This window comes from Kryptolebias marmoratus, linkage group LG24 (genome assembly GCF_001649575.2).
Source record: "Kryptolebias marmoratus isolate JLee-2015 linkage group LG24, ASM164957v2, whole genome shotgun sequence".
Classification (NCBI taxonomy): Eukaryota; Metazoa; Chordata; class Actinopteri; order Cyprinodontiformes; family Rivulidae; genus Kryptolebias; species Kryptolebias marmoratus.
This window is the reverse complement of record NC_051453.1, coordinates 4,828,034-4,840,399: the sequence shown is the minus strand read 5'-3', so window position 1 is coordinate 4,840,399 and position 12,366 is coordinate 4,828,034. Positions and strand designations below refer to the sequence as shown.

Below are 12,366 nucleotides of genomic sequence, written 5' to 3'. Positions count from 1 at the left end.
GTTAATAACAGGGAACAAGTGGCTGAACCCTCAGGCTGCAGGAGACAATAACCTGCTTTAAAAGCACGAGGCAGGAGGTGAAGAAGGTGGTGGTGATAAGGACTTCAGCATGAAGTCTGACAGAAAGGATGACGATAACCAGGAAGAACCGAGAACACCAGAACTCCGCGTGGCTCCGCTCCGCGTGCACGGGCGGTGGGAGTGTCCGCGCGGAGCCGCTCCACTCCCTGCTCACGCGCTCACATGCTTTCATTCTAAACTCGCGGGGTCGCGACAGCAGGACGCAGACTAAGCGGGCACGAGGAGGGTTAAAAAAACAAAAACAAAACCCTTTTGTTTGTTTGTTTGTTGTTGTTTGTTGCGTCGCGGGGGGATGCCAGCTCTCCGGGCCGGTTTGGTGCTGCTCTGCGCCGTCTCGGCGGTGACACTTGCTCGCAGGAGTTCACCGGAGCCGGAGGATGTTCAGGAGAAAATCAGCAGCGCCAGATGCACATCCAGGTGCCTGAGTCTGCACATGACCCAGCTCACAGCAGCCTTCAGACACCTCCAGGTACACAGAGCCGTGTTTTACAACCTGTTCAGCATGTGACCTCAGGCCAGCAGTCACCATGACAACCAGTGGATACAGGATAATGGAGTCATTGTGTAAAAAGAGAAACATTTTAATGATATCTGCCCATCAACACATTATATCTTCATCAACTAGATGGGAGAAGCAGATGAATGTTTATGATGCATGTTATTTAACATCTGAGCAATTTTACTGAAAAGTATTTGTGTTATAGTCCCTTAAAACAGCAAAACCCTAAAGGTTAACTTAATAGAAGTTGGGCAAATGTGGCTGTTTCAGTCAGGTGTGATTTCATGAGTAAAACAATTGGAGTGAACTAAATCATTAACTAGAAAAAAAGTGCTTTTGTGTCTGTGTGTGTGAAAAAGCTTAGGTGAAATTTGCTGAAAAAGGTGAAAATAAGTTGCATAACAGCTGAATTTTCTTCGCTGAAATATTTGAAGCAGAAGAGGCACAAAGAGCAGAAGGACAGACAGAAAAACCAGAAAGATGAAAATGTGTAAGAAGTCCTAAACAGGCAAACGGGACGCATAAGGAGTCATAAAAGTAAAAACAAAAATAAGAAGACATTAAAAGACAAAAGAGAAGATTTATATATAAAAAAACAAAATGTATGCATAACAAGACAAAAAGGAGACATTAAAAGACCAAAAAGTACTCATATGGAGACATTAGGAAGTATAAGTAGACAAGAAAGTACAAGGAGACACAAATAGAGCAAGTTTGTTCAAGTGGATTTGAAAGAGCACAACTTTTTTAAAGGATATGTAAACATTTTATTCCATTTCGATGAGAAAAAATAATGTAAATAAAGTTCAGTAGTTCAAAAAGTAAAAATTTTACAAAAACAAAAAGCTGTAGCTGTAATAACTGAACCAGCTGAACGTTTTAACACCTGAATGGCTGAAAAAGCTACGAGTATGCTGAAGTGTTTACAGCTCAGAAACGTACGGAAGAAACTATAAACAGGTGAACAAATGCTAAATCAGCAAAAACACACCACCTTCACTTCTTACAAGTTAAAGTCTTTTGCTGAGGTAACTCACAATTATTGCAAATAAGTAGTTGTATTTTGTTAGCTTATAAAACATTATAGTCTTTGCTTTAGCATTGCTCACTTATGTCATGCTGCACACTGGGTTTTAGATCAGTTACATCAACAAAGATGGGCTGATCAAGCTGCACGCAGCACTTCCTGCCTAAATTAATATTCAGAGGAACACTCACGCTGTTTTCAACATAGATGACATCAGGATGTTGTCAAAAAATGTTTTGATGTTGCTCAGATCCCTGGTCAGCCTAGAAATGTTTGCCTGTTGTTTTTTAATAGTTCACGAAATTGCTCATCTCACAGAAATTGTTCGCCCATGCACTGTGCCCTTTGAAGTGAGGAATGCTAGATTAACAGGGACATTAGGACGTTACCAAGTTTGAAAAGCCACTTATCGTTAACGGCTTCAACATGTGCATGCTGTGTAGTGGGTGGGAAAGTCATTAACCGCAGAGTTTGGCCCCAATGGCTCTGAGGTGTGTAGAAGAAAGTGTGTATGTGTTGCTTTGCATATGTTCATGTGTAAAAGTGAGTTCTGGTCTGGTCCTTGTCCATCCAGCGTAGACAGCAACACCTGTGTATCGGGTAATGGGGGTGGCCCCTGGATGCCTTTGTAGCACTGAGATCCACTGAGATCCATATGTGTTTCTGTGTACATAAGCGAGGTGGGGTTTCCAGGACAGAGGTGTGAGAAAGAGAACATTTGGTTTAAAGTTTGTGGCGTACACTCATCGAATGTTCAGCATCAAGAAGCTGTTTATTGGTTGGTGGCAAGCAGACCAGAGACAAAGCTTCCTCCTGTATTTTATGTTTAAAAGTTAACTAACTGTTTCATTATTGCCTGCCACTGGTGGCAGTAATGTTTTTGTTTGCTTGTGTGTGTTAATTTTGTCTGTAGTGTCAGCAAAATAATTTGAATTAAATGGGTGCACATTGATAACTGATTAATGTTTGGAGTCAACCCCATTCAAGAAAGTTGCAAACACAAAAATAGCTGTAACTGAGCCAGTTTTAGAATATTGAACTGAAATTTGGTGTGATATTAGCTGAGGGTGATTCTCAACACATATTTTGAGCACCAACTGATTACGCAAGATCTGTTTTTTAAACTTTGCCTTTAACGATTACCGTCAACTCTGCCTGTCTTTTGGCACAATATCTCATGAACCACTGGACAGACTTTAATGAAACTTTCAGGAAGTAATCATCTGTTGTTCATCTACAACTGATTAACTTTTGGAGTCACCCTAATTCAAGTTGGCTAGCACAGCTAATCAACATTAGCCAACACAAAACTGACACCAACTTAGTCCCTTTTATAGATATTGAGCTAAAACCTGGTGTTGTAGGAACAGAGAATCCTTTACAACACATACTCTGAGGGCTTCACATTGTACAACATCTTTGCTTAAAACTTTGGCATGAATTGTTGGTATCAACCCTGTTTGTCTGTTAACAAGATAGCTCATGAACCACTAGACAGACTTTAGTGAAGCTCTCAGAAAAGAATCACTGGGTATGCATCTATAACTCATTAACCTCTGGAGTCAAACCAATTTAAAATGGCCACCACAGATAATTGATCTTAGCCCACACAAAGATGGCTACAACTAAAACTAAATTTGGTACATTCTTCAGGTACTAACAGGTCATTTGAAATCTCACAATATTGGATGAGGTCACGCATAACGTCAAGGAGTTACAGCCATTTGGTTGTAACTAAAATGGCTATAACTTATTCCCTTCTCAGCACAAGATGATTTTCGTTTAACGCTTTGGCATGAAAGATGGTGGACGATATGCATTCCTTCAAGGATTACTAGACTTTTAATACTGATATATGAGATCAACCAGTATGGGTTTTTAAAGGCTGATATCAATCAGTAGATGTAATATCACTGTTCTGCCAACAAATGTGCCTGCCTGTTTAGTGTGACCAGGCTGATTCAGAATATTTGAAAAATGACAATATTCAACCTTATATTAAAAAATTACAATGTGATTTATTTAATGTCACTAATATGATATCATCAAATTCATGATCAAAAGGGGCAGCAAGAAACAGGAAACTGAAGTGTGACTCAGAATCTGATTTTAGGTTATACAGAGGCAGAAATGTCTCTGTATATATTTGAAAAATAAAAAGAGTCCTTTCAGTTAGATCATTCCCTTTTATAGGACAGTTTAGCAAGGGATTGTATGTTAAAATAAAATGTTAAAAAGTCCCATCTGATACCAGCTTTAACAACTGCAAGATCTAAAGGCCAAACAGCTTTATCCTCCTCTGTCACCGCAAACTAAGATACAAACACACAACTGCTTCCTCTGGCTTCATGTGGGTGAACCCTGTGTTTTGGGCTCTTTCTCTCCATCAGTGTGTGTGTGTGTGTGTGTCTGGTGTGTAGCCACTAGAATGTGAATCACCAGTTTTCTATTTGCACCTCTTTCTGCTGCGTCTCTGGGTTTTCCACTACTTTCCCTTGTATAATGTAATAGCGTAATTATAGTTTTTTTTGTGTGTGAGAGAGTGCACATGTGTGTATGTTGGTATGTTGTCACAGTCCCAAATTCTTCCTTGATGTAAACGGCTAAGAATAAGAAAAAAAAAACTCCAGCCTCGCCTGCAGATTTGGATGTTTTTCGGCATACGCAGTCGAACAGATTAGACTGTTAGACACTTGCAGGTCTGTGGTGCTGATGAGCTGATGGTTTAAGATTCAAGCCAGAGAAAAAAGCCAGTGTATGATATGTCTGTGCATTTGTGTTTATATGTGTTTTTGTATGTCTCAGCTGCTCTGCGGTAGGTAACTAATCAGCACAGAGGTCAGTTATGCTCTAAAAAAAAAGACCAGAAGCAGCGGCCAGGTCAGGTTGCATGGAGACAGACAAGAAGATAGAAGCAGTTAGACAAACTCAGTCAGGCACGAAGACGGGCAAAGGGGAGGAAAGACGAGAGACTAGGCAGGTATGCACACACAGGTGTGACAGACATACTTGAGGACAACCTGGCAAACTGATCCACGGACCACAGAAGCGGACAGGCAAGCAGAGAAACAGGCATAGGGGTGAGTGATGGCAGAAGACAAAAGTTTGTGTGATTCACCTCAGAGATAAAGTCCCCGCAGCTGTTATTTGATCAGTATGAAAAGGGACAGATGGAAATAAAATGACAGCGGTGTAGAAATGACTCACCTGAAACCGGGGTAAATCCTTCCAAGACAGTAAATCACAGCTGGAATGAGAAACCAAAGAGCAGCATGGCTTTGTTCCTTTAAATACAGAATGAAAGATGGAGAGTTGCTTTATTAAATCATAACAGTTTTTTCCCACACTGATTCCTTTTGTTACTGCTTTCTGTTGCACTGTTTGGTAAAACCTAACATTAACAAGTTTTCAGAATACTGCATGCTAGATTATTACAGAAGCTTTGCTGTGAAGTGGGAGTAAACAACAAGGTTTTTTTTTATAACCAAAATGTTCAAAACATCCTTTGGACAATCTTCTTTTTAGTTTCAAGTGCCACAGATTTGGAATAATTTTCCAATAACAATAAAATGTTAACTTTTTAGGGTTTTTAATTGTGAAGTGACTCTGAAATATGGCTTAAATCTTGACAGTTTATTCAGTATGGTGTGGTTAACGCTTGTTTTTCATCCCTCTGTGTAGTTTTGTTTGTCCTCTGTTCTTATTTGTATGGTTCTACAAGGACTGCACATTAGTCATAGGCTAATTGAGAAAGCTCCTGTGGTGAGAGGTAACATTTCTTCAAACAATCAAAAGGAAGTCTAGTTGCCTTGATTGTTACTAGGATATATTGGTATGGCTAGAAGTCCTTAATGCATATAGTAGTTATTGTTACATTGTTTTTATGTTGTCCCTGCATAGGATCAATTTAAATTAGGTAAATTAGATTAAAAAGAGGTGCCTTTAAGGGCATTTCTTTCCTAAACAAACAAGATTTCTACAGTATAAACCTTCTTATTCTGTTGATACTTGTTATCCAGTGATAGGATTTCAGACAGAAAGGCAGATGCAGGGGTGATAGTGTGAGAAGCCTTGATAGTCCAGGATTGTTTACCCTCCACTTTGCTGTCACATTTGTTATTCATAGGATGTGGGGCACCACAACACTATCATGGCACTAACATAGTATGGAAACACTCACATGGACTAATTAGTGGGCTTCTGACTGGAATACTGAGTCCTAAATGTGGTCTTTTTAGGAAAAACATGTTGTATTCTGTTAAGTGGAAGTTAGTCACGATCCGTCACACACCCAACACACACCATATCTGTGTGCGCTTCTGGTCATCTGGGTATGATTAGCAGAGTTAATGCGTCGTGTTAAATAGACTTTCTACTGCACCTAACTGCAAACACTGACCACAACACACACATTTTTTATCATTGCACCTGGAAGAAGTACGATTTGTATCTAAGCCCCTTTCAAAAACCGAAGGTTAGTGCAGCTGTGCGCGTGCACATTTCTCTGTCTGTGTGTTTATGTCGTCAGCTAATATCAGGTTGTTTTTCTTCAAGAATGATTGCTGTCGACTCGGCAGCCATCAGAGCCATGTGGAAGTCTTTTAGTGCAAGTGCTTCTTACTCAATCGGTCAGCTCTGGTTCTGATGGCTCTCTCGTGACAGAGTTCTCCTGCAGATCTCAGACCTAAAAAAGAACTTTAAGACTTAGTGCTTTTATTATGAAATCCAACCTTTATGAAAGTGTTTTGCAAGTTTTTGTGTTTTGGTAAAATTCTCATGTCGTATGACTTTATTGGTGTATGAAAAATGCACAAAACGATCTTGGAAGTCTTCATGTAAGGTTTGAGAATACATTTTAGGATATTATTCTCCGACAGATGCAACTACACTTGTTAATGTTGGCCTCCAGTGTTAAAATAACTCTGAAGATTAAGTATCAGCCATGTCAAATACTAGAATTTATTGTGTCCTATTCTAATTCACAAGTCCATAATTTCCAGTCAACTCCCTTCTCCAAACCAATATTTATTTCCATATTTCTTATTCTTTTCTCTGTCTCTCTGCTCCCTCATGCTCTACATTTTTTTTACAGTCACTCTCTGCCAATTCTCCTTTTCTTTTTCTCTCAGACATTTTTTAACATGTGCAGCTGTTTTGCCACAGACTCACACACACTCTGAGACCCCACAAAACCCCACTTTGACCACCGTTTAATAGTCATAAGGCACACAGACCCGTCCAAACTGCCTTAATTGTTTCTGACAGCAACTATGTCCCATGAAATCGACTTGGGATGGCCATGTGTACATCTTTGTGTGTGTGAGACCGCTGATGTACAGGGGGAGCTGAGCACGGTGACCAAGACTGAGGGGATGTTAAGGCAAGAACAACAGAAAAAGAAAAAGAGGGTGAAAACCAGAAGAAAAACAGAAGATGAAGATGTGAGGCCAGCAGGGGGGAAACACAGCTTTATATCTTCTGAGTGAAAATCTGGAGATGTTTAACAGGCTTTTACACTGTCCTCAGTTCTTTGACTCTACAGTTTATCATCACCATCATTTTCAAGTCCTCTCCTGTCATTTTTATAGGAGCTGGCAGAAATGTGGAGATTTAGGGGGTCAAAATGAAAGACAGAAGGAGTGACAGAGTGACCAAACGAGAATAATATAGATGAGTAGCTACAGAAAAATGAAGAAGGAATATGATCTGTGTGCTTGTGTAACTCAAATCTTCTTCATGTTGTTCCTGTTGGTTGATAAATGTTGACCCCACCCCGATCAGGGAAATAATAGCAGGACAGAAGAGAATAATATTGCCAAAATTACACTACTTTTAAACAAGTCCTATTTCACAAGCTGACACATTTTCTTGAGATCCTAAAGAAATGTCTGTGATACCCTTTTGCCAAAGTACAACAGGGTTTAGAACCGCTGCACCCCCCACCCCCATCCACCTTCATAGCTTTTTTCTTTGCAGATGGCTGTAGAGGGCTGGGTGAACCTTTTTCTTCCATGGAGTTTGTCTATTTTGAAATCATGTAAAATTTGTGCCACCATAGAAAAAAGACACAATTTACTATCAACAATTATGAAGCATGATATTACCAAACCAAAGAGCAGACAGTACTTACAAACACAACTCTGGATAATTATATAGGAGAAAGACAAGGTCATAATAATTTTCTGTTTCATGGTTCTTTTGTCTTCAAAGTATTGTGTGAAATGTGGATCTTGAATAAAGACATGAAGTCTAAATATGTGTCTGATTAGTGTGTCAGCCATTTGTTTGTCAAAATATTCTCAATTTTGCTGTCAAACAAAATAAAGTGCGACTGCTTCTTGGCTATAGCAGCTGATTAGATAAGGTATAATTATTCACATGGGAACAGCGTTTTGTGAATATGCAAAAGTTTTTTGTTGTTTCAAGTTTTTGTCCACATGGAAACAACGTTTTAGGAGCCCTGAAACTGTATTTTTTGAAAACAGGTTATACATTGAAACAAATCTTGAAAAGCCACCTTTGTATTTTCATGTAAACAGCCAAACCGTAACCTTATGAAAACAATGGTGTCATAACACCACCTCCAACCTAACCTTCAAACCAAACATGTTAGATGTAACAACAAAAATGAAAGTTTGCTTGTGTTTGTGCTATAGATGCAACAGAACCTAGTCGCTCATCTGCAGCAAAACCTTCATAAACTGAATTACTTCAATTAGCAGACAAGGCTGATGAACAGTCACCATCACCTCATACTTGACCCACAATGAAGAACTAGAAAGGGAATGAGGAGAAAACTTTGGGTTTAGTTTTTAGTTTGTACCCAGTGTGCAGGCTGTATGCACATGCTCCTGTCTTGTTTCCTGTTCTTGTTGTATTTTCGTGGCAGAGTTACAGCACCACATACAGGCCTGGGTTAGCTATTACAGCGTTCCCTTGTCGATGAGTACAAGCCTAGAAACAGTTCCGTGTTTACGAGGACACGTTTAGAAATGACAAAAAAAAAGTCCATGTTTCAGTGTGGACGAGGCCTTCAGGAACTCGGTTCCTCCAAATTTATCATGACAAATGTTTCAAATACACCCAGATTCTTATTGATGTTGTCAGTACTACCTGTGTACAAGCAGTTTTATCTAAAAAGTATCCCTTCAAAACTAAAGAGAAAAATATATTTTGTCTATTACTGTTGTAAAACCATGACACAGGTTTATCAGTATGTCTTATTTTCTTCTCCTTCCTTGCATTCATCACCATAGACCTACTACTAATCAATTCACCAGGGATGAAGCAGCTACCTTACTGCTCAGCTGCTTTTTTCTTTCTTCTGCTCTCACTCTTCAGTTTCTTCAGGAGGCCGGTTTAGCTGTAGTCTGAACTTTATCCTCTTTAACAAGTAGCACAGATTACTGTTAAGCCAAAGGTGTCTGTGCCATTTACACTGGTGTGATTTTGAAAACAATAGGTTATTTATAGCATGAGCAAGAATCACTCCTGGATTTTTCCCAAAGTAAGCTTTATTTTTAATGATGTTGGTTCGTGAAGCTTTTTAAGCAATCTGCAAGGATTTCTGCTCAAAGTGTTTGTTTTAGCAGCATTCTTTGAGGTGAGCACTTTTTTTGCTGTCAGCAGTTGTACAGATGAGTTGATAATTAGCAGCTTCTTTGGAAATTTAAAAGTAAAATCTAAAATGAGTTTAAGATTAGAAAGCAGCTTATACTATTGAGGCTGACTTGTCTGAACAAAGCATTACTGCTTTAAATCTGTCTTAAAGAATTCCTTAGCTGACCCATGTACAGTAAATTTGTCACTATAGGGCTTTGAGGCTGTATGTATTACCTTCCACACAACAACATTTGTTTTAGCTACAGCTTTTAATTTATGTTGAATGCTGAGAATGAAAGAGCCAATTCAGCATCTTCTGTGCTGTGAAATCACTTAACCTTTACCCAAAACTTGCTACCTAAAGTCTAAACCATAGCCCTATTTAAACAGCAAGCATGAAGGCTTGTTAAAAAAAAAGAAAAAGAAAAAGAAAAAGGTGTGAGGGTGTGCATCTTCGTGTGTGGAAAAAGATGTGCTTGGGTGAGGCTAAATACAGCTCACCCAGGAGAGGGTTTAAGAGTCGTTAAGGCAGCTTATCCAGCACTCACACATGCACACACTCACTGGAGACCTATAACTCTGAAGGTGCACACATGACAACAGGCAGGTACACAAATGCGTACACAAAAGTATTTTAATAGTTGTTTTGATGGTGCACGATGGCATCATGAATGTGCTGATAAAGACAAAGCAATTCAGAGAGAATGGTGGGTGTTGCGTCACCACCGACTGACTGTCTCAACAAAGGAAGTCAAAACTAGCAGGCTGGGTTTTCAGTGATCATTTTAAAGCATTATCAACTAGAAACAAACAAACAGGTTTGCTCAGAAGGAGCTGTAGGAATATTAGACAGAATTAACTTATTTGGTAATGGCATTTTACAGTGAATCTACTGTTAGAGATTCAGCAGTAGATGTTCAACACTCACTGCAGTTCTCATTGTAAACAGTAGGTGTCACTACTGAGGAAGTGGTGCCAGAAGAAGTTGTAGAGGAAGTACAATTTTTACATACAATCTTGATTACACAGTTTCAACTTAACTGCTTTACTTTATTTTTTACTTATTGTAACATTCGCAATAAAAGTGCCATCTTGGGTTTTCTCAGTCATACACACACACACACACACTTGGAGCTCTTCCTGTTGTAGAACACACCTCTCACACAATGAGTCAAAATGTGTTTGTAAATTACAACATCATGAAATATAAGAAGTTACTGTTGTACAGTAACAACATTTAATTGTATTTATGTGTGGGTAACCACAAAAAAAGATCTCTTGAACAACATATTTATGTTGTTAACATATCCAATTTTGTTTGAACCTTTCTGTGTATTTTGTGTTTTTCATTTTACATGATTTGTCAGTGTGTACATTATAATCTACTGTGTATTGTTACACAAGTATATATAGTATAAAATTGTTTAAAGAGTTTGAAAAATAGGAGACTTCAGAGAATTTTATTGGTTTGTTGTGATTTGCATTTGTGTGTCTGTGGCTTTGACGTGACGTCTCTTTCCGTCACAGTAGCAGCCAGGTTTACTGGTGGCCTTGAGTCACTAACCAGTTCACACACACACACACTCGCATGTGAACACATAAACATGCGTTTCGCCAAGTGACATAATCACTGTCTGGATCTGCCACCACAAACACACTGTGTTGAACTCTTTTTTACCCAGAGGATAGTTCTGTAAATAATAGAAACATTGAAGATGTGTTTGACTATCTGTCAGGATTTGCTCTGGTTGTGTAATTTAGTCAGTGACCTTTTATGAACAATATTTTGCTCTTTGTCTGCTCCTACATCAGACAGTAGCTGCATACCTTCATGGAAGTTGTGGGAGCGAATGTAAAACACAGGATTTTTATGTTTGCTTTAATCCTTCTTTCTTTCTTTGTCTCTTTCAGAGTGACCAAGTTTTGGTTTGGTGTGAAAACCACAGGCGCTGTGCTCAGGTAAATAAACTCACAAGCTTTAGAATACTTGAAAGTACAATTAAAAGAACATCTTCACTTCAAGGCACATCCAGAACTAATAACTCTCATTACTACAACCTTAATCTAATTACAACTATCACCCTTTTTCACCAGTTAATTGAGGCACAAAGAAATGGCTCCAACATCAACATATAAAGAAAAAACAAACAAAAAAATCAAATGAATGAAAAAAACAACATAATTTTTTGGGTTTGAGTTCCTACATGACATTTATCAACAAAGTTTGCATTTCAGTTAAAGTAAGATCTATCTTTGTTCATTCTCTCAGCATTATTTTTGTTTTACTCATCAATTGATTCATTTGGAGTTTCATGCATGGGTATTTTCAGCTGCTATCCTGTGGAGCCTTTCCAGCTTCTTAGAGTTTTCTGGGTGTTTTAATCTTCTCCATTCTTTGCAAAGAAACACAGAAGCGGGTTCTGTTTTTATTTATAATCTAAAGTTCTGAATCAGAAAATTCTCATGTTATGTTTTCAGTTATAGATCTTGCACCCAGCTGGAAACACCTGAGTTGCATTTAACCTCATACACCATGGTAAAGTTATTGCATGAAACGAAAACAGGCACAGTGCGTACTGCAGTAGTGTGCATGCATTTAAATTAGGGTCAGCAGGGGTTAATGTCAAAAGCAGTCAAGAGCACACTCTCTCCCCAGAAACCTCCACCACCAGACCATTGCCAGGGGATACCACACTGAGCAAAACATCAGACTTGTACTTTCAACTATTTTACCCCCCACCATCTCAAACCAGCACACCTACACAGCTCTCTTGACCTTAAACTAACTTCTGTTCAATCCACTCTTTGCTTTGTGTTACTTCTGATCTTGCTGTTTGGACTTCAGTCTCATAATACTGAAAATAATTTACCAGTTTAATATTGTTTTAAGTTTATCATTCGGCTTTGTTTCATGGTGTTGCACTTGTCCATTTATGGGACAATTCTTTAACCAATGTCTAACAACAGTCCACGAGTTGTTCCTATCAGGGGAGCTTGTTGCTGCTCAGACGTGCACAGAATTTTTTGAATTGCAAAGTTATTAATTCTTACTGTTTTACAGTCTGTTGAAAGTGGATCAAGCCCAGTTTGTAAAAGTCATCATTGTAGGCCAACTAAAATAAATTACAACAGAAAAGCACACATCCAAGTCCTCAGC

General features: G+C 38.8%; 1 protein-coding gene across 1 annotated transcript in view; it reads left to right on the top strand.

Annotated features, from left to right (window-relative positions):
- The first annotated feature begins 243 nt into the window (after window positions 1-243).
- Window positions 244-12,366, top strand: part of anos1b (anosmin 1b) — a 41,281-nt gene continuing 29,158 nt past the window's right edge. The window contains exons 1-2 of the mRNA XM_017420389.3: window positions 244-550; window positions 11,121-11,168. Of these exons, the coding sequence (XP_017275878.1) occupies window positions 374-550; window positions 11,121-11,168 (225 nt within the window). The 5' untranslated portion in view covers window positions 244-373. The remainder of the gene's footprint in view (window positions 551-11,120; window positions 11,169-12,366) is intronic.